Source organism: Suillus fuscotomentosus, assembly GCF_016647785.1.
Source record: "Suillus fuscotomentosus strain FC203 chromosome Unknown F5891scaffold_73, whole genome shotgun sequence".
In the NCBI taxonomy this organism is placed as follows: Eukaryota; Fungi; Basidiomycota; class Agaricomycetes; order Boletales; family Suillaceae; genus Suillus; species Suillus fuscotomentosus.
Genome location: NW_024539585.1, coordinates 228,745 through 256,726, shown reverse-complemented (window position 1 = coordinate 256,726; position 27,982 = coordinate 228,745). Strand labels below are relative to the sequence as shown.

At 41.6% G+C, this 27,982-nt stretch overlaps 6 protein-coding genes across 6 annotated transcripts; 4 read left to right on the top strand and 2 right to left on the bottom strand.

The window, feature by feature from the left end:
* Positions 1 to 855: 855 nt before the first annotated feature.
* Positions 856 to 2,204, top strand: F5891DRAFT_928317 (uncharacterized protein; the record flags this gene model as incomplete). The annotated part of the gene is made up of 4 exons (XM_041373911.1): positions 856 to 1,377; positions 1,428 to 1,929; positions 2,026 to 2,102; positions 2,157 to 2,204. Coding segments are annotated over 4 exons (1,149 nt in total), but the record flags the coding sequence as incomplete, so codon positions are not given.
* Positions 2,205 to 12,795: 10,591 nt separating this feature from the next.
* F5891DRAFT_960785 (kinase-like domain-containing protein) lies at positions 12,796 to 13,083 on the bottom strand (the record flags this gene model as incomplete). The annotated part of the gene is made up of 1 exon (XM_041375771.1): positions 12,796 to 13,083. A coding segment is annotated over one exon (288 nt), but the record flags the coding sequence as incomplete, so codon positions are not given.
* Positions 13,084 to 14,638: 1,555 nt separating this feature from the next.
* On the top strand, positions 14,639 to 17,258 carry F5891DRAFT_1130758 (uncharacterized protein; the record flags this gene model as incomplete). Its single annotated transcript, XM_041364573.1, has 10 exons — positions 14,639 to 14,806; positions 14,858 to 15,199; positions 15,251 to 15,471; positions 15,527 to 15,900; positions 15,946 to 16,023; positions 16,048 to 16,165; positions 16,218 to 16,543; positions 16,594 to 16,883; positions 16,917 to 17,084; positions 17,166 to 17,258. The coding sequence occupies 10 exons, from the start codon at positions 14,639 to 14,641 to the stop codon at positions 17,256 to 17,258; spliced, it is 2,178 nt and encodes a 725-aa protein (XP_041220547.1).
* Positions 17,259 to 17,819: 561 nt separating this feature from the next.
* Positions 17,820 to 18,181, top strand: F5891DRAFT_934467 (uncharacterized protein; the record flags this gene model as incomplete). Its single annotated transcript, XM_041374019.1, has 2 exons — positions 17,820 to 17,967; positions 18,012 to 18,181. Coding segments are annotated over 2 exons (318 nt in total), but the record flags the coding sequence as incomplete, so codon positions are not given.
* A 318-nt stretch (positions 18,182 to 18,499) lies between these two features.
* F5891DRAFT_984661 (uncharacterized protein) lies at positions 18,500 to 20,920 on the top strand (the record flags this gene model as incomplete). The annotated part of the gene is made up of 9 exons (XM_041377486.1): positions 18,500 to 18,616; positions 18,664 to 18,837; positions 19,167 to 19,217; positions 19,287 to 19,479; positions 19,540 to 19,636; positions 19,879 to 19,987; positions 20,045 to 20,079; positions 20,166 to 20,453; positions 20,515 to 20,920. The coding sequence occupies 9 exons, from the start codon at positions 18,500 to 18,502 to the stop codon at positions 20,918 to 20,920; spliced, it is 1,470 nt and encodes a 489-aa protein (XP_041220545.1).
* A 5,563-nt stretch (positions 20,921 to 26,483) lies between these two features.
* Positions 26,484 to 26,735, bottom strand: F5891DRAFT_960750 (uncharacterized protein; the record flags this gene model as incomplete). Its single annotated transcript, XM_041375765.1, has 1 exon — positions 26,484 to 26,735. A coding segment is annotated over one exon (252 nt), but the record flags the coding sequence as incomplete, so codon positions are not given.
* Positions 26,736 to 27,982: the final 1,247 nt, after the last annotated feature.

The following is a 27,982-nucleotide window of genomic DNA, read 5'->3' as shown; positions in this document are numbered from 1 at the left end:
TCTTTTCAGGGTTTGCAGTTGGCGCTGTCTTGGTCACTGGGCGCGGCTTAGGCTTTGGTCTGACAAAGTGTTCTGGGCCAGCACGTTGAGCCATCTGCTCGACAGCCATAGCATCTTCCATTGCAGCGACCTTCTTTTGAGCATTTTACAAGGCGGTTGCCTTGGCTAATTTCTCTGCTGATGCCTTTTTCTTTTCAGCTGCAATTACATCCTTTGGGCATGCTACGCAACTCGCTTCAAGAACTATCTGTCCAGGATGTTTGTTCACATTCCCTGGGCACGTTGCAGGTCGAGGCATGTTGAGATCTAGGACGAGCTGTTGGAGGAATGCTGGTGGCGAGGTGTTGAAAGAATATGGACCCTAGCAAAAGGTCACCGGTAACGAATGGGTGAAGTTATATTTTTTTCAATTGAGCATGTCATAATTTCTGATTCACACACTTAGTATTAGTCTAGTCTCCATTCTACGTATTCTGCTCCCTGGTATCCATCTTGCTACTGTCCAACATGGCCCCAGCTGTCACCAGGTTTGTTTGTCGGTTTCCGAACTGCAATCAGGTCTTCAAAAACAAGTCTGGCCTCACCCAACACACACATGCAAGGCACGGCACCCCACAAATACAAAACCTCAATCGCACAGCTCCGCTCGCAGGTCCTGGATTCATACCTCCATGGAGTCGTTCTCCCACTCCAGCAGGTGTTATCGATGAGAATTTCTATCAAGACCCGGCGTGCGACCAAGATTTTGTACCAGAGGAAGGTACTTGGGTGAATATGGGGCGCTTATTCCGTACTTTCCATCCGCACCTCACAGGTGGGCATTTTTTAAGGAGTTCATCTTACTGTTACTGAATTTTTGTCTTAGGACTCAAGTGTGATGCTAATGGGGCATTTATTGACCAGGATGCACCCCCACCACCTCATACGGATGCCCTCCCAACCGATTGGATGCCTTATGACAATTGTGCTGAATTTGAGACGGCAGAATTCTTATTCATGCGCAATCAAATGTCTGCAAAGCAGATTGATACACTTCTCAACTTGTGGGCCGTGACTCTCATTAAGCACAACAATGCCCCCCAATTTGCAAACCATAGGGACATGTACGCTACAATCGATGCAACACCACTCGGCGATACCCCTTGGAAGAGCTTTACATTGTGCTACAACGGAGCCAAACCCAAACAAGATGTACCGCTGTGGATGGATGGACAATATGATGTGTGGTATAGAGATCCATTGGAAATGATGTGCAGCATTTTGGCAAACTGTGCTTTTGATGGAGGAATCGAGTATTCACCCTACCGCAATTATACTACTGAGGACAAACAATATTGGAAGAACTTTATGTCTGGTGACTGGGCATGGAAACAGGCAGTACGCCTTTTTCATATGTACATTTTTGGCATACTAACAATCATCTCAAGGATGATATTGCTCGAAATGAGGAGAATCATGGTTCGACATTTGTACCATTGATTATTGGCAGTGATAAGACTGTTGTTTCTGTCACTACTGGTCAGACCGAATACCACCCACTCTATCTCTCAATCGGGAACCTTCACAATAGCGTACAACAGGCACATCGCAATGGTGTTGTCCTCATTGGATTTCTTGCGATACCGAAATGTAAGTACTTGTTATTCTCAATGCATCACTGTATCATAACCTTCATTTGTCTAGCTACGAAGGAACATAATGATGACATCAAATACAGAAATTTTCGACGGCAGCTGTTCCAGCGCTCCCTTGCAAAGATTTTCGAGTCTGTGAAACCTTTCATGGAAAATTTTGATGTCACACGCTTTCCAGATGGCCACTATCGATGCACAGTGTACGGCTTGGGCCCTTACATTGTGGACTATCCAGAACAGATACTTTTCTCTGGCGTCGTGCAGAACTGGTGTCCACGGTGCATCATCAAACTTTGTTTTGCCTTTTAATGACTTATTTATTATCAAAATAGCTGTCTAGGACATAGGAAGGACCTTGATGGCTCTCAACCGTGTCTCCATTGACGCGAAGCACATACCGAGTTGCTCATCAAACAACTCACATACAAACAGGCTTGGGATGAGTATGGCATCATTGCCGATCTTGTTGTAAGTTGCTCGCTGAAACTCGCTAGGTCCAATCTCACCTTTTCACTTTTCTAGCCATTTACAAATGACTTTCCTCGAGCGGACATCCACGAGCTCCTATCTCTGGAGCAAAATTGGCTCTTTGCCCTCTTCAAGAAGCCCAGTAATCCCACTCCCGCTCCTGCTCCTGCTCCCTCTCTCGCCTTTGTTTCGTCTTCTCTTGCCTTCATTTTGTCTGCTCTCGCCATCCTTTCATCTGCCAATGCCTCCGCTTCTTCTGTCAATGCCTCAGCTCTGATTGTGGCCTCCGCCTGGACAGTCACATCTCCCCACTTGCGCGTCTTCTGTTGCACTTGCACGCGAGATTTTGGAGCCATGCGGTGTAGAAACAACTATCCAGATGGTGGTATTCTGAAAATATCAGCCTTGACAGATGTGTATTCTTCCTCATTCCCTAGATCATCAGAATCAAACTTGAAAGTTTGATGTGTAATCTGCTCTTCTTCTTCAACCAAGTCAAGACCTTTGAAGAGAATTAAATTACTCTTGTGCTTATCATTCCAAGTTTGCATCAAGGATAAAAGAATCAACAGTGACCATGCTATTGAAAGAACTGACAAAATGTAAATGAATGCGACTTGCGAATCCACTTCTGAATGAATTCATTAGAAGTGTATCTCACTGGTCTTAGTTGAGCAGTTGATGCAACAGAATCTAAATCTGTCTCTGTGGGTTCAAAACCTACCAAAGATCAAATTGCCAAGTGATCACCAGAGTCAAAATCTGTTTCTCTTGGAATGTGTTGGTTTAAAACCTGCCAATGAAAACATTTTTATTCCATGAAATCGCTCCTACACCTTTTTTAATATTTTTTGGACATTTTCATAGAACATTTTGAACTCGTTGACGTCCTTATTTTCGCCTTAGCCTACTTGGATTATTCTGTGTCTACTGAAATAATAGTATGCCTTGACTGCCTTATCCGCCTGATTTTAAGGCAACCGCTCCTTATTTCCTTAGTTTAAGGAAATGAATCTCCTTAGTCTCCTTAATTTAAGGACGAAAAACAGCCTTAAAAGTTCCTTATTGTGCAAATTAAGTCAAATAAGGAGCAAATAAGAAACTCGATGTTTTCCTGATGTCATCAGGATCAAACTTGAAAGTTTGATGTGTAATCTGCTCTTCTTCTTCAACCAAGTCAAGACCTTTGAAGAAAGCTGTCTGTGTTCAGACGCACATTCAGTTTTGGTCAGCACTACAATCACACCACTGGCATCACTTTCCTGACCCTCTTATACAACATGAAAATATACATGAGTCGATGTCAAGGTGTGTTCTAACAGGAAAAAAAATACATGTATCATTCATGACAAAATGTCAAGGTGTGATTTCATAAAATCAAAATGCTATCACTGGCAGGTTTCAAACCTGCGCAGTCCAAGAGAAACAGATTTTGACTCTAATGATCACTTGGCAAATTCATCTTTAGCAGGTTTTGAACCCACGCAGACAGATTTAGATTCTGTTGTATCAACTGCTTGGCTAAGACCAGTTAAATGCGCTTCCAATGAATCCATTCAGAAGCGACTTACATATTTTTACCTATTTGCTGCACTTCCAACTTGCTTCCGTGCACCGACAAACCAAAACATGCATGGAATGGACAGAAAGAGGACAAGTGATCGAGCTGAAGGCGCCACACACATATGCACAACAAAAGTGCTTGTGCTAGTAAGCGTGCGCTGAAGCGCCAGGTGTGCCGCATGAAATACAAGTCACACTAAGCTATGGAAGTGCTTAGAATGATGTGAAAATAGACCTCTATGAGGATATAGAGATGTGAGACTCTACAATGCAACCGAACATGTTGTAAAGTATTGATTGTATTGTCATGTGGTCTGACATAGAAATGGACAATAATATATAAAGCTGAGACAGTGGGCGCAGTTGCAGTAGGTTTTGTGTTGTATAGATTTAACCTGCAAAGTCCAAGAGAAACAGATTTTGACTCTGGTGATGGCTTGACTAAGGCTAATGAAGATCAATGTCTGAGATACTGTCCATGAGCAGATATTCAAGGCATGTTCTTATGAAAAAAATGCGACATTCAACAGGTTTTAAGCCTGTTGCACTCCAACAGAAACAGATGTCTATTCTGTCAGGACGACCACATGGCTAAACACAACTCTGATGAGCATATGTCAAGGTGTGGTTGCATTAAAAAGAAATGAATTTTATCATTGGCAGGTTTCAAACCTGCACATTCCAAGAGAAACAGATTTTGACTCTGATGATCACTTGCAATTTCATCTTTGACAGGTTTTGAACCTACACAGACAGATTTTGACTCTGTTGTATTAACTGCTTGGCTAAGACCAGTTAGATGTGCTCCCAATGAATCCATTCAAAAGTGAATCCTCAAGATACACTTATCCTGCATTTTGTCAGTTCTAACATTAATTTCTAACATTACCCTTGAGCCCAACCATATGCGATTCTGCCATTGTCAGTTGTCACTCATGATCTGGTTGTTAATCCCAAGACATCACAAACATCATCGGCCCACTGTGATGGTCTGCCATCAGCACTTTTTTTGAGCAATTGCTGGATAAACAGGTCTTGAAGCAGAGGCCCAGGAGAAGCCTGATGTCTTTATCAAAATCTGTTTCTATTGAAATGCAACAGGTTTCAAACCTGTTGAATGTCACATTTTTTCTATGAGAACGTGCCTTGAATGTTTGCTCATAGACAGTATCTCAGACATTGATCTTCATTGGTCTTAGTCAAGTTGTCGCCAGAGTTAAAATATGTGTCTCTTGAACTTTGCAGATTTGAAACCTGCTGATGATGATATTTTTATTCTATGAAATTAAACCCTGATATTTCCTCATGGATAGTTTTCTTCAAAACCCATCATAAATGCTCTTTTCCATATCATTGCCACAATAGATTCAAAATATGAATATGTTTCAATCAAAGCCTACAGGTTGGCAATCAGTCCTAGTTCGGGAGTTATCAAAGTCAAAATCTGATTTTCCTGGACTGAGCAGGTCAAAAACATGTATCACTCAGCATATTTTCAAGCATGCACAGTCCAAGAGAAACAGACTTTAATTCTGTTGTAACAACCACTTGGCCAAGACTGTTTATAATGAGCGAATGTTTCAGGTATATTTCAATGAACAACAAAAAATGCAATTATATGAGTTTCGAACCTGCTTAGTCCAGGATAATCAGATTTTGAATCTATTATGGCAATAACATGGCTGAGAACATTTAAGATGAGTTTTTGACAAAACTGTTTACAAGGGACTGTCAAGGTGTGATTTCATAGGATAAAAATATTATCATCAGCAGGTTTCAAACCTGCACAGTTCAAAGAGAAACAGATTTCGACTCTGGTGATCACTTGGAAATTCAATCTTTGGTAGGTTTTGAACCCACACAGACAGATTTAGATTCTGTCATATCGACTGCTTGGCTAAGACCAGTGAGATGCACTTCCAATGAACACAATCAGAAGTGAACCCTCAAGGCACGTTTATCTGCATTTGACCACCACACAAAATGATGAGATGGAATGACTCATGAGCTTGCATTCAAGGCAAGTTTTAATGGCAAAAGAAAAACCATGTTATTATACAGGTTTTAAGCCTGCTCGGTTTAAGAGAAATAGATATAGAAATATTGGCTGATTTTGATGCAGCAACTATGAGTTCAAAAGAAGCAGCTAATACTCAGAGGGATTTAGGATTGAAAAATACAGACCTTCAGAGTGTGTAGAGTTCAAAAAGCGCGCAGACCAGAGTCATGGCAATGACATGGCTAAGATCATTTAAGATGAGTTTCTCAGAAAACCAGGTGTGTTTTTATAGAAAATAAAATTTATCATTGACAGGTTTCAAACCTGCACAGTCCAAGAGACACAGATTTTGACTCTGGTGATCACTTAACAATTTCATCTTTAGCAGGTTTTGAACCCACGCAGACAGATTCAGATTCTGTCATATTAACTGCTTAGCCAAGACTAGTTGTATGCACTTGCAATGAACCCATTCAAAAGTGAATCCTCAAGGCACAATATCAGCCTTGATGAATTTGTATTTTTTCTCATTCTCCAGGTCATTAGGATCAAAATTGAAAGTTTGATGTGTAATCTGCTCTTCTTCTTCTTCAACCAAGTCAAGACCTATAGAAAGAATTAGAGTGTTCTTATACTTATCCTTCCAAGTTTGCATCAAGACCTTGGTCATATATTGAACTCTGTGTCAAAAATACTCGCATTCAACTCTGGTGAGTTTTTTTTTAGCAAAAAAGGATGCATGAAACCAACAGCAATGTCAATCAAGCTTGAGATCATCAGTTTTTGCTTGCTATACTGTGATTTCATAGAATAAAAATAAAAATATTATCATTGGTAGGTTTCAAACCTACACAGTTACAGTTTGAGAGAAAGAGATTTTGACTCTGGTGACAACTCGACTAAGACTAATGAAGATCAATGTTTGAGATGCTATCTGTGAGCAGATATTCAAGACTCTAGCAATCACTTGGGAATTCAATCTTTGGTAGGTTTTGAACCCACAGAGACAGATTTAGATTCTGTTGTATCAACTGCTTGGCTAAGACCAGTGAGATGCACTTCCAATGAACTCAATCAGAAGTGAACTCTCAAGGCACATTTATCTGCATTTGACCACCACACAAAATGGTGGGATGCAATGACTCATGAGCTCACATTCAAGGCAAGTTTTAATAGCAAAAGAAAAAACCATGTTATTATACAGGTTTTAAGCCTGCTCAATTTAAGAGCAATAGATATAGAAAATGACCATGGGCCAATTATCCAAAACATGTTTCAGAATCAATAAAAAGTTTATCATCGAATGGGTTTTGAACCTGCAGACAGCAGAAGAAACAGATTTTGATTCTGTGATAGCAATGATATGACTAAGATCATCTGTTATCACCTTTTAAGAACACCATCCACAAGCAAATATCAAGATGTGTTTTTATGAAAGAAAAATGACACCATTGTTGGCAGGTTTCAAACATGCACAGTCCAATGGAAACAGATTTTGACTCTGTTGACCACTTGACTAAGGCCAATAAAGATCTACGCCTAAGAAAATATTTACGAGGGAATATTAAAGACATGTTTCAACAGCAAAACTATGACATCAAACAGGTTTCAAACCCGCACATTTCAACAGAAACAGATTTTGATTCTGTCATGAGAACTACTGAGCTAAATTTCATTTAGATAGGCTTTTGAGGAAACCGTCCATAAGCAAATGCTGGGGCATGTTTTCATAGAAAACAAATGTTGCAATTAGCAGGTTATAAATCTGCACGATGTGATAGAAACAGATTTGACTCTTTGTGATAACTTGGCCAAAGCTATTAAAGATAAGTCTTTGAAACATTGTCTATAAGGAAACCTTCAAGATGTATTTCAAAGAGGAAGAAATATTGGCTGATTTTGATGCAGTAACTATGAGTTCAAAAGAAGCAGCTAATACTCAGAGAGATTTAGGATTGACAAAGACAGACCTTCAGAGTGTATAGAGTTCAAAAAGTGCACAGGCCAGAGTCATGGCAATGACATGGCTAAGATCATTTAAGATGAGTTTCTCAGAAAACCAGGTGTATTATTATAGAAAATAATAATTTATCATTGACAGGTTGCAAACCTGCACAATCTAAGAGAAACAGATTTTGACTCTGGTAATCACTTGACAATTTCATCTTTAGCAGGTTTTGAACCCACACAGACTGATTTATATTCTGTTTGATTGACTGCTTGGCTAAGACCAGTTGAATACACTTGCAATGACCCCAATCAAAAATGAATCCACAAGGAAGTTCTTTCAATAGTATGATTGCCATAATTGATTCTTTTATTTTACTCTTATTGCAAAAGACATCAGACTTCTTCTGGGGCTCTTGACTTCAAGACCTGTTTATCTAGCAATTGCTCTGAAAAAGTGCTGATGACAGACCATCATGGTGGGCCAATGATGTTTGTAATGTCTTAGAATATTAACAGCTGGGTCATGAGTGACAACTGACATTGGAAAAATTGAACTTTTGTACCTTAAGGGTTCACTTCTGAATGAGTTCATGAAAAGTGCATCTCACTGGTCTTAGCCAAGCAGTTGATACAATAGAATCCAAATCTGTCTGTGTGGGTTCAAAACCTATCAAATATTAAATAGCCAAGTGATTGCCAGAGTCAAAATCTGTTTCTCTTGGATTGTGCAGGTTTAAAACCTGCCAAATATAATTTTCATTTTCTATAAAAATGCGCCTTGATATATGCTCATAGTCGGTTTGCTTAAAACCTCATCAAAGTTGTGTTTAGATAAGTGGTTGTCATAACACAATCAAAATCTGTTTCCATTCAAATGCAACAGGTTTCAAACTTGTTGAATGTCACATTTTTTCTGTTAGAACATGATATTTGCTCATAGACAGCATCTCAGACACTGATCTATATGTTTTTTTTCCTGTTAGAACACACCTCAAAATGGACTCATGTGTACTTTCCTGAAAGCACCATCTCACTGGTGGTGTGATTTCATACAATAAAAATGATATCATCAGTGGATTTCAAACCTGCGCAATCCAAGAGAAACAGTGGTCTGTCATCAGCACTTTTTCAGAGCAATTGCTAGATAAACAGGTCTTGAAGTCAAGAGCCCCAGAAGAAGTCTGATGTCTTTTGCAATAAGAGTAAAATAAAAGAATCAATCATGGCAATCATACTATTGAAAGAACTTCCTTGTGGATTCATTTTTGATTGGGGTCATTGCAAGTGTATTCAACTGGTCTTAGCCAAGCAGTCAATCAAACAGAATATAAATCAGTCTGTGTGGGTTCAAAACCTGCTAAAGATGAAATTGTCAAGTGATTACCAGAGTCAAAATCTGTTTCTCTTAGATTGTGCAGGTTTGAAACCTGTCAATGATAAATTTTATTTTCTATAAAAATACACCTGGTTTTCTGAGAAACTCATCTTAAATGATCTTAGTCATGTCATTGCCACAATAGATTCAAAATCTGTTTCCATTGAAGTCTGCAGGTTTGAAACCTGTAGCCACATTTTTTGTATTAGAACATTTCTTGGATATTTGCTCACAGACAGCATCTCAAATATTGATCTTCATTAGTCTTAGTCGAGTTGTCACCACAGTCAAAATCTGTTTCTCTCAAACTGTGACTGTGTAGGTTTAAAACCTACCAATGATAATGTTTTTGTTTTTATTCCATAAAATAATAGTATAGCAAGCAAACACTGATGATCTTAAGCTTGATTGACATTGCTGTTGGTTTCATGCATCCTTTTTTGATCACAACAAAACTCACCAGAGGTGAATGCAAGTATTTTCAACAGAGTTCAATAAATAACCAAAGTCTTGATGCAAACTTGGAAGGATAAGTATAAGAACAATCTAATTCTTTCCATAGGTTTTGAGTTGGTTGAAGAAGAAGAAGAAGAGCAGATTATACATCAAACTTTCAAGTTTGATTCCAATCACCTGAGGAATGAGAAAAAATACAAATCTATCAATGCTAATATTGTGCTTAGAGCATTCACTTATGAATGGGTTCATTGCAGGTGTATTCAACTAGTCTTAGCCAAGCAGTTAATACAACAGAATCTAAATTTGTCTGTGTGGGTTCAAAACCTACTGAAGATGAAATTGTTAAGTGATCACCAGAGTCAAAATCTGTTTCTCTTGGATTGTGCAGGTTTGAAACCTGTCAATGATAAATCTTATTTTCTATAAACATACACCTGGTTTTCTGAGAAACTTGTCTTAAATGATCTCTGATCAATCAAATGCACCTGCACTCAATCTTGGATGATGGTGAAGCCAATGAGGGTAGTCTCCATCAATAAGAAGTTGTCAAATTGTTATATTGTATTGCAGGGAGTTGCGATGATTCATTCGAGGCACACAGCATGCTGATTAAGTTAAGAGTGTTAAAGTGAGAGAAGTGGAAGAAATCTCAATTCTTGATCATTCATAATGGCAAGTTGGCAACAGGCAGCCAGCTGCACAGATACAATGTTTTTTACAAATAATAGGTAATTAGTATTCAACATTCAACAGCTTCAATCTAGTAACCAGGAGTCCTTGTACTCATGTAAAGTCAGATCCAGGCGACCCTAGTTCTTTTCCAGAGCGGAGTAGAAGTAGCTGCATGCAGGGGGGCCATTATGTGGGCACAAACTTGCAATCACATCAGTTCAGAAGTAGGAACATCATGAGTGGACTGCTTACATCCGAGTTAATCTGCGAAGTGGCGGACATGGAGGCACTGCCTCAATTAACCAGGGAGAATGTGAGAATGAAGGGGAATGTGTGATAGGTGCATTAGGCTGGTTGAAATCCAGCAAGCATGCAGCTGGTGCTATTACACACTCAAATAGGTCTGTTATGTGGTGAAGGTACAACAATTCAGATAGTGAGTCTGAACAATATTGGGTCTTGCAGAACCTAGCTGCTATTCAACTCTAAAGGGTTTCTGGACAAGGCTCAAGGCTCAGAGAAGAGAAAATATAATAGAAACTTGCTAATCTCTCAGACTCATACTGATACTGGTGAAAGGATAACTTGCTTATGTAAGCTACAAAAGTACCAACATAAGGTAAGGTAAACACAGTCTCTACCAGCCCAGCCAGAAATAAATCCCTACAGTGGAGCACTAAGAGGGGTGTTGTTAAGACCATGCACAAAGGGTAGGACTGATTCTGAGGGGCTTGGCTTCAGCTCGTGCACTGCGCCCCTTACCCGAGTATGTGCCCTTAATTTCAGATTGGTGTCCGAGGAAAGTCCGAAGACATCCGAAGACATCTGAAGGACATCCGAAGGCGTGGGAAACTTCGGAAGGACTTTCCGGACGGGTACAAGTAACTTCCAGATGAGTGCGGGAAAGTTCCGGAGGAACTTCCGGAAATTACAATGGGGTTTCATCCTAATACAGATACGTGTAATGGCTACTCAGGACTTGTCCTGAGTAGAAGCAAACAGAGGAAAGGCTGCAAGGACAAAGTCCGAAGCAGAATAGGTCCGGAGGACCACGGGAAAGTTCCGGACGAACTTCCGGAACTTCGGATGAGTGGAGGAGCGGAGGAGCAGAGCTCTGGCCTAGGGAGAAACTCCCTAGGCCTGAGATGGATATCAATTAAGTTGGAAGACTAGAACCGATATGAGGACTTAGAGTGAAGACTAGTGCGAGGACTAATATGATATTCAGACTGAGGTACTACAAGACATATACATGAGTTTATATACTAAGAGAAATAATGGAAGGATCAATAAGCAGAGTCCGAGGCTATGTATGAAGCATATGCAAAGGTTGACAAACGCGAGTTGGAAATGAACATAGGTTAACGGATCAGTAAGCATACCGGTAATAGATATAACCGAGGTACCGGTAACAAGGAATACCGGATAGGCTGTGTTAACGTTATATGCACAGGAAATGAATTATGAAGCTTATCGTATATCGGATAGGAAACGGATCTATACATCGGATCGGACCAGATCGGATATGGTCTGGATGAGATGCGTGGATATATAGGATGTGGCATTAGGGCGATGGGACAAGGATGAATGATGCAGGCTAGCTGCGAAGAATAAGGGATCTGGACGTGGACATGCGGATGTGGATGTGCAGAGGTGCAGGGATCCGGATGGGTACTGGAGACATGGATAGCACATCTGAAGGTCCAGATGAGGCATGGGAATATTATCGGATGTAGGTCCGGAATACGGGATATGACAGGTGTCATCTGCTAATATTCGTGACATAACCAGGAATGCCTGATGTAGCAACTGAGACTGATAATGTTGAGTCAGCAGATATCAGAGATGCGCGTGTCATATGACTTCTAGGATAGATGTCTTGGAAGTCACCAGGCTCAAGGTGAGGACAGACTTGTCCTAATGGTGAGTGTTGATTGAGATAGACTTAAGCACAAAGAGCACTTAAGAAAAGATACTAGAGACTGAAGCTGAGGGGCTTCAGAGAGAAGTATGTTCCAGGGAAGATTGAGCAGATCAAGTTAGAGAATCTGGTACAGGATGACCAACTACTTATATTAAGTAGAAAGGGTCAAGGGCAAGGCTACTGTACTGTAGGTAAGGGTCAAGGGGAAACGAGAATGGTATAGGTACACTGGCAGCAGAACCAGATTAGTGGTGGATGGTTGAATGTAGAATGAGACCGAGAAACATTGGAATGAACCAATGGTAAAGATACAATGCACAGCAGGCATGAGTCAGGAGATAAGATAGGATGAGATAAGGGAAGACCACTTTGGTGGCATGAGTCATAGCCTGAAGGCACATGCGCACGTTGGTGCGAGAGGGGGGAGACAAGGGACTGGAACAGTCCCAAGGATCCAATCAACAGATATTTGGTAGAGAAGGACGAGCCAGTAGCAGGTGAGGGTAAGGACGAAGGGAAAATAATAGGGGGGCCATGTAGCTGATGTTACTTGTAACAAGTGCAGATGATGAATGAAGGTGGTTATAATCAGGATCCTCTGAGAATGCAAGAGAGCATGTGTAAATGATAATCATTGTGAACTTGACAGGAATTCCCTGACATAGATTTTCAATGGTAGTGTTGACTTTATGCTCGAGTATTGAAGAGCTGCAAAGTTTGTCTTTATCGTGGTTAACCATAGAAGGGAACCCTACAGGAAGTATATCAACATGTATGTAAGTGACTCGAGGTTATCATGACAACCCAGTTCAACTTTCAAGTGATTGTTGACTGAAGCAAATGCAGGAGTGCCAGCAAGACATTGACCTTGGCAAAATGGAATGTGGACATTATTTGATGTGTTCCAGAACTCCTTTGTGATTGCAAAATAAATAAGAAAGATGGTGTCACTCAAATCACCAAGCCTCACAATGACATTCTGTGGTTTTATATTACCGTGAATATAATGATGCGAGTGAATATACTGTATCATTTTGACCTTAGATTCATGGGAATTTCAGCACTGCATTACCTAATGGTTTTGTGACAGGTTCGTCTCTCAAGGACAGCTGTGACAAACTTACAATAGGTTCATAGGTTCATAAGGTTCATATTCAGTAGGATAATATATGCACTTTCTACACAAAGTATAGCTCAAAAATGACAATAAGAAGGGAAAAAAAAGTGGTTAGACAAATGTTTTCATCAAAAAACATATCTAAAAAAAACATATCATATGTTATGTCACAAAATTAGGTTTGTTGACCCAAAACAGCTGTGACTGACACAAAAAATAGCACCTGGGTTTCCCCTGTATCTTCCACCCATAGTACCATGCAGTGTGTGATGCCCAACACCTCCCAGTCTCTCCCGCTCCTTCCATAGCTACACAATGTGCAGCAGTCCTCACTGGCTACAGCCCTTGCTGGTCTGCAGTCAAGCTCTCCTCCAGGAACAGCTTCTGTCATGACCTCCCATAGGACCCATACTCATCCACCGGTCCCCGACATAGCACTATACAGCACTTTTGGCAACATGTCCTTTCCCTTGTGGTCGCAATGTATCCTTTTCCTTGCATCTCAACGTATCCTTTGCCTCACGGTCTCAACATATCCTTTGCCTCACGGTCTCAATGTATCCTTTCCCTCGCGTCTCAATGTATTTTTTCCCTTGTGGTCTCAATGTATCCTTTCCCTTGTGGTCGCAACATGTCCTTTCCCTTGTGGTCGCAACATGTCCTTTCCCTTGTGGTCGCAATGTGCACTAGGCTTGTATGTATGCCCTCCATCTCTCTCTCTCTGCCCTCTCAATGTCTCGCCCACAGAAGTCAACCAAATCAGTGATTTGTCTAAATCAGCCATCACACATGGTTTCAAACACAGCCAGCGTACTTCTGGTGTTCTTACTGCTTCAGCTCAAAAGAAGCGCATGGATGCTGTTGAAACTAGGCGCCAGTCTGAGCTGCGAGGTATGTGTATTGTATGACTGCTGCTCAGAGCTGATGTAGTCTTAGAGTTACCTGCAGTGGATCGAGAAAATGTTGAGAGCATGATCGCTGATCAAGGCATGATCATCGACGACATACCATATGAGCCAGCCCCAGGTGATGAGGGACTTGACCTCAGCCACGAAGGTGGTAAATATGAGGCATTTGAAGGGCTCTTTCACACATTGGCAGACCTATCTGAATTGTAGGTGTGCATTTCTTTTTGTACATACACATTCATCATTTGCCCGTCAGCCGCTATGTGGACCCTAGGACTCGACGTGATTGTATTGACCTTCAAACAAATCATTGGGATACGCAAATGAACCAACTCATTAGTGTCTATCTGGACTACCAATCTCATGATTCCAGCGATGGTATGCCTCTGCCAGCACCTACTGTCTTGAATGAAAATGAAAATCCTTCTCTCAACACAGCCCTGGTACTCAGTAACATTGAGCTTGTCGACACTTTTTGTAGGTCCTGACTATTGTCACTGCTGCTTATACTTACTTAAGTTTGACACACAGTTCGGCACCGAGCATCATTTAATGCACTGCAATGCTATATGTACCCCAATGAAACGCTAATCTATAATGGTTATCTCGGCTGTTCACCTTTGTATCCGAACATCGCTATCAGCCTTTGCACCCTTGCAGCCTATCGCCAAGCTCACCGGACTTGTCCTCAATTCAGCATCCAGGCACAATGCAAAATGCTATGCTACTTACATGATGTTTGTACTAGCTTATTTTTTGTGTTTATTTAATTTACACTTCAACTTCAGATGCTGTATCGCCCATATCTCCGCTCTCAATTTTTGGCTGCCTATGATGCTTTCCTTGAAATTGTCTATCGTGTTGATGTATTGCTGAAGCAGACACTTAAGCACGACACCCCAAACTGGCGGTTATTGAATGTGTGCCTGCCATGTACTTACAAACTGGTGGACGAACCACCACTCCAATTTACTTGGTTTGCCACCATTGACAGCAATAATATCCTTAAGCATTGGGCATCTTTGGTTCATAATTCTGTTCCTCATGATGACTCTCATCAGCCAAGATCGGACTACTGGATCGGTTGCGACGTAGTAGACAAATTCAAAGACAAAGTCAGATCAATAACTGTAGGTGCGCTATGGATTAGTTTTGAGCATGTGAAATAACCCTATGACTAGGCACTCAACAAGGATGACAATGTTGATGACTGGCAGGATGTATGTGATGATAGAGAAGTCCCAGGCGAGATCCCTTTCCATTGTACAGCCCGTTGGTGCAATGCTGGGCCCGAACAACGCAAGAAAATGTTTTCAGTATTCGACGAATCTGGCATTTTCATTGCTGCATGCCGTCACCATTTTGTCTTAGTGGCCTGCAATATGATTCGCAGCGGAGAATTGTGAGTACCAACACCACCAGCACCAGATAGGCTAAAACTAATATTCATCATTCAGAGCGAAGTATCCGCTCGCTTTAATTGATCATCTAATGACTGTATATGGGCAGAATGGCTTGTGCGCTTACGACATTGGTTGTGCATTTTTGAAGACATTGAGTACTAGTTCTTTGTGTCCGCGTGCACATGCACTTGCTTTATGCATGATGGTGGGTGCATTCCATGGACATGCACATAATCGCAAGTGCCAGCTGGACTGGCACCCTATGTATATAAGTGGGACTGGCCATACCGAAGGTGAAGGCTGTGAACACATTTTCTCGTCATCGAACGAGCTCGCACGGAGTTTGCGACACGCTAGTCCTTTCCATCACCATCAGTCTATTGAGGAACATTTTGGCTTCTGGGACGCTGATAAATACACTGCCCTGAGTAAGCAATTTTCATCACTAGCACCCTGATCCTGAAATTTCATAGGCAATTTTTTGTTCAATCATTACCGGGAAGCCATACATGGCATTCAAACCCTGCAAGCTGAGCTCTCCATCATCAAATGTGAATTAAATCTGGATGATACAGACTTTGTGAAGTTTTACAACAAGGAAAAGTTGTATCTTGATCGCCTGAAAGAACCTCCAATCCAAGACCGTCTTTGTATCCGATATGTTGAAGTCCTAGATGACCTTGAATTGTGCCGGTGAGTGGCTGTCTCATATATTACTGTTTTGTTGAATATGTTTAAATTGCAGGGAGGAATGGAACACTGCTCAATTGGCTGCCAATAATGCACTAACTACTATTGGAGTCAGCAATTTCTCAGAGATCAGCACCGCCCTGACTACAGCTCATATCTGTGTTGATGCTGCTTACGCAAAGTTGCAAAATGCTGAAGCCTTAGTCGCCCATATGGAAATTCAACTTCACATTGAGCAGTGCTGGGTTATCGGAGGTCCCAAATACGTTCAGTTCAAAGATGAAGCAGCATTGGGCAAGTATCATACAGTGTTAAATGAGCTGGAGCGCCTTGTAGTCATGAGGCTTTTTGAGCTCTCAAAGCTTTCATTGTCGGGCACAGGTATTATGTTCCATCTTGTTATATTTTACTGTTTCCATATTTGCTTTCAGGATACAAACTATGTCAGCAAATTGGAAAAGCACTACAGTGCCGTTCAGAGGCAATCCACAATGAAATCAACTGGTACAATACTCAGGCTGCTGCACTCAACCCGCCACATCCAAAATTGTCCTGGAAGGACATTGCGGAGTACAGCTTCTTGGGAGAATTCGACTTGTTGTGTCATTCACGCACAGACATTTGGGAACTCGACTGGACAAAACCTGCTCACTGTGAGGCCACCACAAAGTATTTCAAACTGTTGCATGCTCAAGAAGAGGTATCTTGCCTCAATGTCGAAGTCCATTGATTATGAACCTTCATCCATGACGAGGAAATCGAAACAAAGAAAGTTATCAATGACCTTCAATCATCTAATCCCCTCCTCGCATCTGAGCTTCAGCAACAATGGCGAAGTCGCTCGGCCACCAACGTGTTTCACATTTTCTGTCTCAATCAGATCGAGGGCCTCCCAGGGTACTCAGGCGCGCAGGGCATTGGAGTGCATTCTCACATAGCAGGAGATTTGGATGTGCGTGAGACCATCGCTTCTGAGTATGCAGATGCAGACATTATACGGCAGGAAGAGCATGCTGAAGAGATGGAGACTATGGGTAGCTATCTCAATTCCATTGTAGATAGTGCAGTGTACATTCAAATATATGTTGAGTCCTAAGTAGCAGATGTAGCTACTGTACTTTCAACAAAATATGACATGTTTTAACAGATTGTCATTTGAATTTGTATATGGCGACTCCGAATCAGTTGCGCTCAGGGCTTGCCCCTGAGCGCAACTATCATGATTCGGAATCGCCATATACAAATTCAAATGACAATCTGTTAAAACATGTCATATTTTGTTGAAAGTACAGTAGCTACATCTGCTACTTAGGACTCAACATATATTTGAATGTACACTGCACTAGCTACCTGTAACAGTCGTGTCTATATGATTCGGCACTCGGTGTGGCAGGTTTAACATTTCCTACTGTGCGTATGTGAATCAGGTGACTACCATTATTACTTGTAGCACTCGCTATCTATTTTTGACCATCAACTTCAGCTCGATTCTCAATCTCATACCTATTCTAGTTTCTTCTCTGCCTCTGTCTCAACAGCAATGGTCAAATCAAAACCCACCAAACTTGACCCCATAATGGCCCCATCTTTCTCAGTCCAGAGCATAGCGGCACTTTACCACTCTGCTTTTGCTGAAGGTTACAGCAATTCTGAATGACAGGCTGCAGCCCATGTGCTGCTTCGACACGATGTCCATCTAGACGGAACACACTACCATGCCAGGAAACCAGGCGGCCTTCATCCATCCTATGCAGCATTCAACCCTTCTGTTACAACAAAGGACTTCCCTCTCTCACGAAGAGTTGGTTGAAGCCTCACTGTAAGATGTTTTTGATTCTGTATGTGCCAGCCTTTTTTTCATGTGGATTGAATCAAATACTCCTGCAGATTGCCATGCAAGACCATCTTGATGGAGGGATATCAATTCTCATCTGCTGCCCAGGTTTCAAGGCTGACACCACACCCTCTCCAGAAGAGGTGGCACTTGACTTATATGTCACTTCATGCGAGCTGCAGGAGAGCTCTGCATGAATCGGCAGAGATGTTGCCATCTTGGAGCAAGCTTTTTGTGAGGAATTTGTCGCTCCACATGCAGAACGCTTCATGAAGCATTGTCATATTGAAGGTATTGAGGCCCTCATTGTTGTAAGTTGGTTTCAGTCCATTTTTCCATCATTTTCATGATCTTTTCCAGTTGCTTCTACACGTATCAATCTCTGCGAGCTGCCGCACCTTCCAGCACCTAGTGTTCAGGCTATCCTAAAGAGTCTTTCGAGCAGGAGCTTGCATCTGGATTGAAGAGTCCAACATTATTACCTGCTTCAGCTGCTATTCGCCATGCCACTGCTCAAGCGTCCACTGGTCGTTGTGGTACTGCTCAAGTTGCCAGTCCTCGTGCTCAGATCTATCATCGCCATCCAGCGGATGCTTTTCTCACCAAGCCCATTGTTTTGGGTCCGCCACTTATTAGTATTGGCCCGCATACTGACACTATTCTTGAGCGGTTTGAACTGGGTGATGAAATCCTTCCAAAGTTGCATACCTTGATTGCCACAGTTTGTAATACCTGTTGGGAGGAAAATATGCGCTCTCCCAAAATGGGCCTCAATTACGAGCAAGCATCTAAACTTAATTGGGCTCTTCATGCTGATTTGCAGCTTGGCTCGAGCTTCAGGGTAAGCAAAGATCTAATTTTTGACACTTCACATTGCACTAATGTTTAATACAAGGCTTCTTCTTCATCCTCCATTTGGCAAATTATCAGGATCATGGCACTAGTTTTCGTTACCCTTGCTGGTTGCTGTGCATTTTACCTTTTTTATCTTGTTTTCACGTAGATCTGTCTTTGGTTTAGTTTGCATCTACTAGCATGGATGATGACACTAATGTCGTGCATAATTATAGTAAATAGACTGTCCAAAAAACAATCCTTTGATCCGGTGTGATTTTACTGTCATTGCATGATATATATCAGAGGCACTGATTTGCACCCCCATTTCCCTAGGCTGATATGGCAAAGCGCACCCAAGGACTAGCTAAGCCGGCTCGCACTAAGGTGCAGCTTAGCAAAGAGGCTCATGCTGTGATCACACTATGACGCCATGAAGCTTCTCAAAAATTTCAGAATGCTCTCGAGGACACCTGGCAGGCCATAGACGATGCTACCATAAAGATTGCTTTGGAGCACAAGAAAAGTGTCCGTCGAGTGCAACATGAATTGCATATAGGACACTCGCTGCTGCAATTGAAGCATTCCAAGGTCAGCGCATGGAACTCTTTCATATGGAAAAAAGGCCAAGACAGCAACAAAGAGAATTGTGAGTCTTCATGTTTCTTTCTTTTAATATAGCCTAATCTGATTATTTTTTTTCACAAAGACGGACACAGCAAATATATACTTGAAGGGATCACAAAGGACTTCAAAGACGAGTACTATAGCCTTACTGAGGAGGAGAAAGCAAATCTCATCGAAGAGTACAAGGAATACAAGGCTATCAAGACTACTGGGGCAACACATTTCAACTAAGTTGAAGATCAACGACTGTCACGCACACTCTCAAGGCTGTTGAAAATGAGGTACAATTTTCTGTTGTGTCCCACAGCCAACTGCCAGTGTCTAACTCTTGAATTTACTAGCTCAATAGTCTCTGCTCTCGTACTGGAGCAGAGACAATTATGTACATGACCCGAGGGACTACCGACCTTCCTCTATGTAGTGTTACTTTTGCGACCGAAGGCGTTCAAGAGTTCATGGAATCTGCGATGGGCATCGATAATCAAGACCTGGTGAGCAAGCTGGAAGGTTTGCGATACAAGGCATGCCAGGTATGTGTTCATAATTGCGGTTTTTGTTGGGTACTACTTAGTACTGACCTTGTGCAGGGGCAGCAAAGAATCATCAGCAGCACGTGGCTAAAGTATGTGCCCTCATCCACTCTAAAATTAATGAAGCCCTCCATGAATATCAATTCAATTTTTTCAAAGTCTAACATTTGTCTGACAGATGGTCTCCAGAGACCGTTGCCAGAGACTCAAATGCCAAGATGCAATGGGCGCAATATTGGCGGAACATTGTTAAATGGTACTCTGTAATTATCAAGGGCTGGCCAGAGCAAATTCCATTTGCAAATCTCAGCGCAGTCTCTAGCTCCCTTCCCAAACTCGAGATGCTTCTAAGGAAGTGGAAGTCTGGGGCCATCTACTGGAAGCACCTTACTCCAGAAGAATTAGAGCATATGGACAAGGAGAGGGACAAAGGTATCGAAAATGGTGCAATAGCCGAGAAGCACCGGTGTGTTTGCTCTGACAAGGGCAAGAAGAGACACTGTGATGCTAATGATGACACTACTCAGTGCCAGAGGAAGAAGGTATATAAGAGTACAGAGATGGTCAGCAGCTGATGATGAGGAAGAGAACCTTGACTTGACTGTGCCCCCCGCTGATGATACACCAGGATCACCAGTGATATCCCCACCATCCAACATGTCTATCCCCAGCACTAGCAATGCTTCAACTCCCCCGCCCACCCCGGATGGCACCAATACAACTCCTGTGCTAGAGCCTAACTTCACTCAGAGCGCCAACAACCTGCCCTTTCCAGACCTCACACCTCCATTCACATATCCACCCTCCACCCCCGGCAGCCTTGGGCCAGCCCCATCTATCCTTCCAAATCCTCACCCAGACTTGAGCTTGTCGTTGCCTCCAGGTTTCGAAGATTTTCTTGCGAACTTTGATCCATCTCTCATGCCTTTCTAAGTCTTCAAGTTATTTCTTGCAGTAGTTTGATCTTCGTACAGTCACAGCCTTATCACAGAACGTATAGACAATGTTTGAGCAAATGATTGTCATTTTCAGTACATATTACACAGCCAATACTAGTGATTTGTTTTTGCAACGAGCACCGCATCATCATCTCGCATCATTATTCAAGGTGCTACTAGTATCTCAGTAATAAGTGCATGAAAAATGATACATTGCAACCAAGAGGGAAAGGATGAATTGAAACCGCGAGGGAAAGGATATGTTGAGACTGCGAGGGAAAGGATACATTGAGACCACAAGGAAAAGGATACATTGAGACCACGAGGGAAAGGATATGTTGAGACCGCGAGGGAAAGGATATGTTGAGACCACAAGGCAAAGGATACATTGAGACCGCAAGGAAAAGGATACATTGAGACCACGAGGCATAGGATACATTGAGATGCGAGGAAAAGAATACATTGCGACCGCAAGGGAAAGGACATGTTGCCAAAAGTGCTGTATAGTGCTATGTCGGGGACCGGTGGATGAGTATGGGTCCTATGGGAGGTCATGACAGAAGCTGTTCCTGGAGGAGAGCTTGACTGCAGACCAGCAAGGGCTGTAGCCAGTGAGGACTGCTGCACATTGTGTAGCTATGGAAGAAGCGGGAGAGACTAGGAGGTGTTGGGCATCGCACGCTGCATGGTACTATGGGTGGAAGGTACGTGAGTGCGTGGGAATGCGCAGAATAGACATTGGGGAGGAAATGCACAGGCTGCGGGCATTGCCAGTGGCAAGGTAGATCTGGTAAGCGGTTAGATAGGTAGAACAGGTAGATAGCCCAAGTACCTAGGTTATTTAGGGCAGTATTTAATGCTGGTGTTGGGGAAACTTTGTTGTTGAGCCAAATAAGTGTGGGTGAGACACATAATCATCCAGGCTAATAAAGCTTACTTATTGGGAAACCCAGGTGAAAAATAGGTTCGGTTCATTGGGCTTGCAACGGTGTGATGAACCTAAGGTCGAAATAATACAGTATTCAAGGCATGAAAGCTGGGAAACAGGGTTAGTGATCTGCACATGCAACAACCCACACACATCAACTGACCAGCTGGTCTCTCAGATTCACAACAGTGTCAAGGCTGATTGTTGTGGGTAAGGAATAGGTCATGTAGTGATGGCCCAAGGAGGTTGAGAACCAGAGCATGATATGTCAACTCCCTACCAAACCAATGGACATGGAGAATACCAATATCACCTTCAATGTGTTTCAGTATTACATACACTGGTCATGTAACTCATGAGTACCACCTTGTTAAAATTGTAAACAGCCATCACAAAGTCTACCTTAGGCAAGAGATGTCAATTGTATTGGAGAGATGCAGGGCTTCTTACAAGAGCTTATCTCTCAAGTATCACAGTAATGAGGTATTATGAGACATATATTAATTTGTCAAAGTTGGGTCTGTATTGCACTTTCTTATCCTTGAATGGCATTGTGCTTTGTGTACATATTCATTTGTCTTCAGATATAATCTAGTAGATATTTGGTCTGAATTTGCCATGTATATCTATGAAAACCAAGTTCTCGGTGATTCCCTGATGTCAAAGGTTCCTCAGTTGCTGATTCTCACTTACACCATTGACTCCTGAAAACCTTGTTGAGAGCCGATGTGTCCGAGGAGAGTAAGGCCAAGAGGGAGAGAGCCGAAGGGAAGAAGGGCACGACAGCCGAAGAATAGAGCACATCAAGTGCAAGCATCTCCAAATGGAGAACATCGACGATGTGTCAACATCGGTAATCTTTTCATCTTTTAAGTATATATTTTTTTCATCAAAGCTATTGCTGGCAGACTCACCATATAAGAGGACACTGCCTTCGTCGAAACATCTCAGATTCGAAACGAATACTGAGACATGAGTAAAAGTCCCACTGTAATGTTTGAGTACAAGTGCTGACGTACATGTAGTTGTACCTTTGTCTAGGTACAAACATTTGTTAATAGAGATTCGAAATGAATACTGAGACTCGTACCTTTGTCTAGCATGCCCTGAAGCTCCCGCTCATATAATATCTCCACAAACCTATGGTAGAGCCCAAAAATGGTCAAGGTGCTAATGAGCCCTGAGATATATTTAAAATATAATTTCTCACTATCTGTGTGAGAGATTTGGTTTAGAGCTATTCAAGAGCTGGGAAGCAGCCTACTGTAGTGTTTTGATCTTAGGTTCATGAGAATATCTGCACTGCATTACATAATGACTTTGTGACATGTTAGTCAATCGGGGACATTGTGACAAACTTGCAGTAAGTTCATATATATGAGATCAGTAGAGGACTGTATGTACTCTGGGAATAGATCCAAAATGATAATTACAGAAAAACATATAAGAAAAAAACATAACATAACATTATGTCACAAAATTAGGTTTGTCAATGCAAAACTGCTGTGACTGTCACAAAAATAGGTTCAGTTCATCAGGCTAGCAACATTGTGACGAACCTAAGGTCAAAATGCTACAGTATACAAGATATATCATATATAGCAGCATTCTGAAAAAATAAATAAAAATTTAAAATGAAACATGGCAGATTCAAACTCACGCATTCCACTTGGAGCATTCTAAGTTCACAATGAAGCTATATCATTAAGCTATTAGTGCTTGTATATCTGACATTGCTAATGTATATCATCACCTCTAGGTCATCTCTTCACAAATTTCACTAAGTCTCACAGGCATCTTGATCAGTGTAACATCTATCATACACAAAGCAGTTTTCCAGAAATTCAAGTTCTATATGATGCTATTTGCCTTCAGTATGCTCAGGGAAATAGAACTTGGTATATTTTGTGTAGGATACACATAGTGAATACTAGCAAGCTACCTTGACTTCCTTCATTAATGAAATTCTAGCTAGGATGTTCACACAAGCTTTTTCATAAGTATATCATAGGTCTGATGCTTAGAACTATGAACTAGCCCTGGATCGGACTGAATTTGAGCTGTAACCAATCTGTTGTGCAGGTCAGGAAAAAACCTTTGGTGAAGATCTGATCTATTAGCTTTACAGCATTATTTATTTATATACCATGTCTATATTCAACGTTGTATCTGCCTGGTTGCCAGGTGTTCTAATTGTCCTTGCTCAATCTTGCAGAAACACAGATGACAAGGATTTAGCCAGCAAAAACAGGACCCCACCATGAGGACAGAGAGGTCCCATGGATTCAGAATACAAACATATTCAAATACAAACTCAAATGTATTGTACAAATGCCAGGAGGGAAATATAAAAGGGTGGGTGTGCAAATAAATGATTACTATTGAGATAAGTAAATTGAATGAGAAACTTAAATATTAGAATGAACTGACAGTGTACCTAGCAAGACAAGTAAATTGAGTGAGAAAAGGCAAGGACTCAATTTCACCGAGTCTCACTAGAGATAGACTGCCATGAGCTCCACTAAAGGAGGTGGCAATAAGGATTCCATGATCGCCACAGGTGGCAAGGGGACAGGCCCAAAAGAATAAACATGGTGTAGCACTTGAGCTCATGTTAGGCTTGTATTCAGCTAATTTACACATCATGTCAGATGTCCATTGTACAAGAATCACTTCCCAATGTTATCCGACACTCATCCGCTCAATCTGATATTTATCTGCTAAACCCAGCACAAACCTGATGCAAACCCAATGCAAACACGATGAAATCCAATGTTAGGCTGCTTCAGACCCGATATTTTCCTACACATTTGTCCTCCCTATGTCCTGTCCTGTCATATCTATCCCCACTAGGTGCGCAGTTATCAGTTTTCATGTTGCTAACATTGTAGACAGCATTATTACATGTCCACAGTACCACATGTCTTATTACATAGAACATCAGACCCGAAAATTAGCACTACTACTTTCGCCTATAGCACTCTGAAATTCTACATAGACACTATATATTTTGCATGCCTCCTTCTTACTTACCTTTACCTTTCTATCTCCAAATAGGAGGAGGTCATCTGATGTTAGTAGTTCTTTACTGAATTCTGCAATATCATCCGTTCTTTATCTGAAACACTCTGAAAACACTGACAGTAACCCACCATTTGTAATGCTCGCAAATGGTAAATAAACCATGTGCAAGTTGGGATAGACCCATCAGCACATACCCAGAGGAAACAGTTGAAATGAAAAGCCAATCCTGAGAAGATAAGACAAGAAAGCAGAGTGTGGGTCTGCCAAATCTGAATGTTGAACCACAATGGTACTCCCTTCAAATTGAACATCTGCCTTGTGCGAGCAGAGCACAAAGGAATGATATGACTCAGCAATAACCACAGAAGTCTGCAGGGTGAGTTTATCCTGTGATTAAATTGTAGGATTGTCAGGCCAAAACAGGTAACAAAGAGGGAAAGAGTGTCAACTGTCAGATCCACAGAGAGATGATGTAGGTCACAAAACACCACATAAAAGTTCAGAGCTGATGAATAGGTTTGGTTTGTAGAATGGTGTAACACTCAGGTCAGCGCTGGGCACATATCCTGTCACAACCACATCTTACATTCCTTGATACTCTTCTGATCTTCTGAAGGTTCCACATGCTTGTCCAAGTTGTCTGAAGGTCATCTGTCCAATTCAGAGGCCTTTTTAGCTTTTCCAGTCCTCCATACCATGTCCTGTTCTTGTCTATTTGACTTTGCTGGTGCATTTTTCACTTAGTTATCTGTTGTTGATTATGTCTAGGGACACATACATTGAAAACCCTTGCTAATTACAGATATGCATATCGTGCGTTATTACATGGATATCTTCATAGTGGCTCACCTTGAGCCTTATTACATTTGGGATGTCTTATCTCACTACAGTTTTCGCCTATGCAGATTCTGGACTTTCACGCAGTAGGATATGATCTGGCTCACTAATACTCGCAACTCACTTCACTTCCCTTGCTACAAGTCATAGTTAGTAGAGTCACTTTCAGATCTTAGTCTTCTGCATAATTGATCTTTTGTTCTTTTGGAACAATTGTTTGGCCTGACCACTGCCATTTTTCTTATTAATTTCCTTAAGTCTTTCAACAGACTTCACTGGTTAATCTATGCAAGTTCTATACTTTGAAAAATCGCCATATTATACACCAGAAGCCTTGCTATTTCACTGGAAGCTCACTGGAAGCTTCGTGCAACCTCAGACCTTTGTTTCTTGACGTCAGACCTCGACCAGACCCATCAGACAACTTATTGGACACTTTGGACAATTCTTCGGAACTCTGAACATACCTGAGGTATCTTTTCCTACTCTCTCCTTCAATCTTAACAAGATATCCCTTGCATTTTTATATCAAAAGATAATCCTACAGACAGTCTCTTTGGGACGAACATCTCACTCACACTTTGAGTCTTAAGATAGCACCTTTTGTATAGCCCACCAGAAATCAACTCTTTACAATGGTCTAGAGCAAGGCCAAGATTAATAGAATGCTCATGAATGAGATATTCCATTGTCCAGGCAATACAAGGGGGTTGCCTGGTATTAGTCACAGGGATCATTTCCTCAGCACCCCCAGCACATTCCAAGGGGGTTAAAAAGGAAACACATGCAGACTAGGAGAAATGCATTGAGCTTCACCAGCCCACCAATATGAAAGATGATCAATAACAAGATTAACCTCACCAGAGACATGAAAGACCCTGAAATCAATGTCAAAGATGAGAACAACTTTAACAACATCTATGAGAAGCTGATGATAGCCCAGCGAAGCCAATAAAGTGTTATACATATAGACACTGTTTAGACTGTCAGAGAAGACAGCCAACCTCTGTGTTGGACCTAGCTAAGTTACTGCATCAAGGACAGCAGAGCAAATACATAGAGCTTTGTGAAAGAAGATGTCATCCACGGACAAAGAAGAGGGAAGACATGATTGAAAACTAATGTTGAGAGCTGGATACCAAAAATCCAATCCAGTTCCTGATGTGTCACAATATACTTGAAGAATGTCGGAAGGAAGTGGGGAGAGATTCCAGGATACGGACTGAAGTAAGAAAACCCCTTGGGAACAGTCTAGGTGAAATGCAGCCCATTGGAGTTCATCAACAACTCTATGATTAATCCACAACATACCCTTTGCATTAGTTTTCCCTCGTGTCTTGTCCTAAATGGCCAAGAGCCCTGGATAAAGCAAAGGACACACATTCAGTGCCTAATTATGGGTTCTTGTGATGTGCTCAAAATCTCATAGTGGTTATGCCTTGCAAACTCCCACAATTCACAAACTAAAGTGTTCTTCAACTCATTCTTGAGTGAAATCTTCATCAAATTTGGATCAATATCAAAGCCAATAACAGCTAAGGGTGACCCAAAAATCTGCTTCCATTCTTTGTGTGGAACACCTAGTTCATCCCACAGAAGAAGGAGAGCAACCATACCAGATGGAAGCATCTTTTGATACTTGATGTAATATGCTATCTTTCCCACTTTAGTGAAGGCAAAAGAGTCATCGACATAAATGAATGCTTGAATGAGTTGAATGAAAACAGTGATCCACATGACAAGTGACATGAAAGCATGGAAGATATGTTGTGATGCATGACCACCAAAGACATTAGCCCTGTCCACTCGTTGTTCTCCTTCAAATGAGACAACCTGTTTAATTTGCCACAGCGGGTGCATTGGCATATGTTGGTAGGCCTCTGAGACATCAGCTTTCCAAATTTGCAGCTCATCATCAGGATGACAACAACAATGAATGCACAGTGCATCTCCAAGGTCTTGAACATTATCAAGAGTGACTCCTGAGATATCCTCTTTTGTGATCATAGAATTCAAAGAAAAGTTACCTGCACTGTGATTAGTAATGAGACAGAACTTCCTTTGGGACTACATGAATAGGCATGCTGTACATCCTAGGCAAAGTTCAGAGCCGAAGTTATGTGAATACCTGCTGACAGACTCTTCTTTCAAGATTTGATCCTGAAGAAACTATTGTTCTTGTTCAGTAGATGGGGAAGGAGAAGGAATATCCAATGTTGTCAGATAAGATCTGTAATTGGTGTTGGCCCAGGGCCAGAAACATTCTCA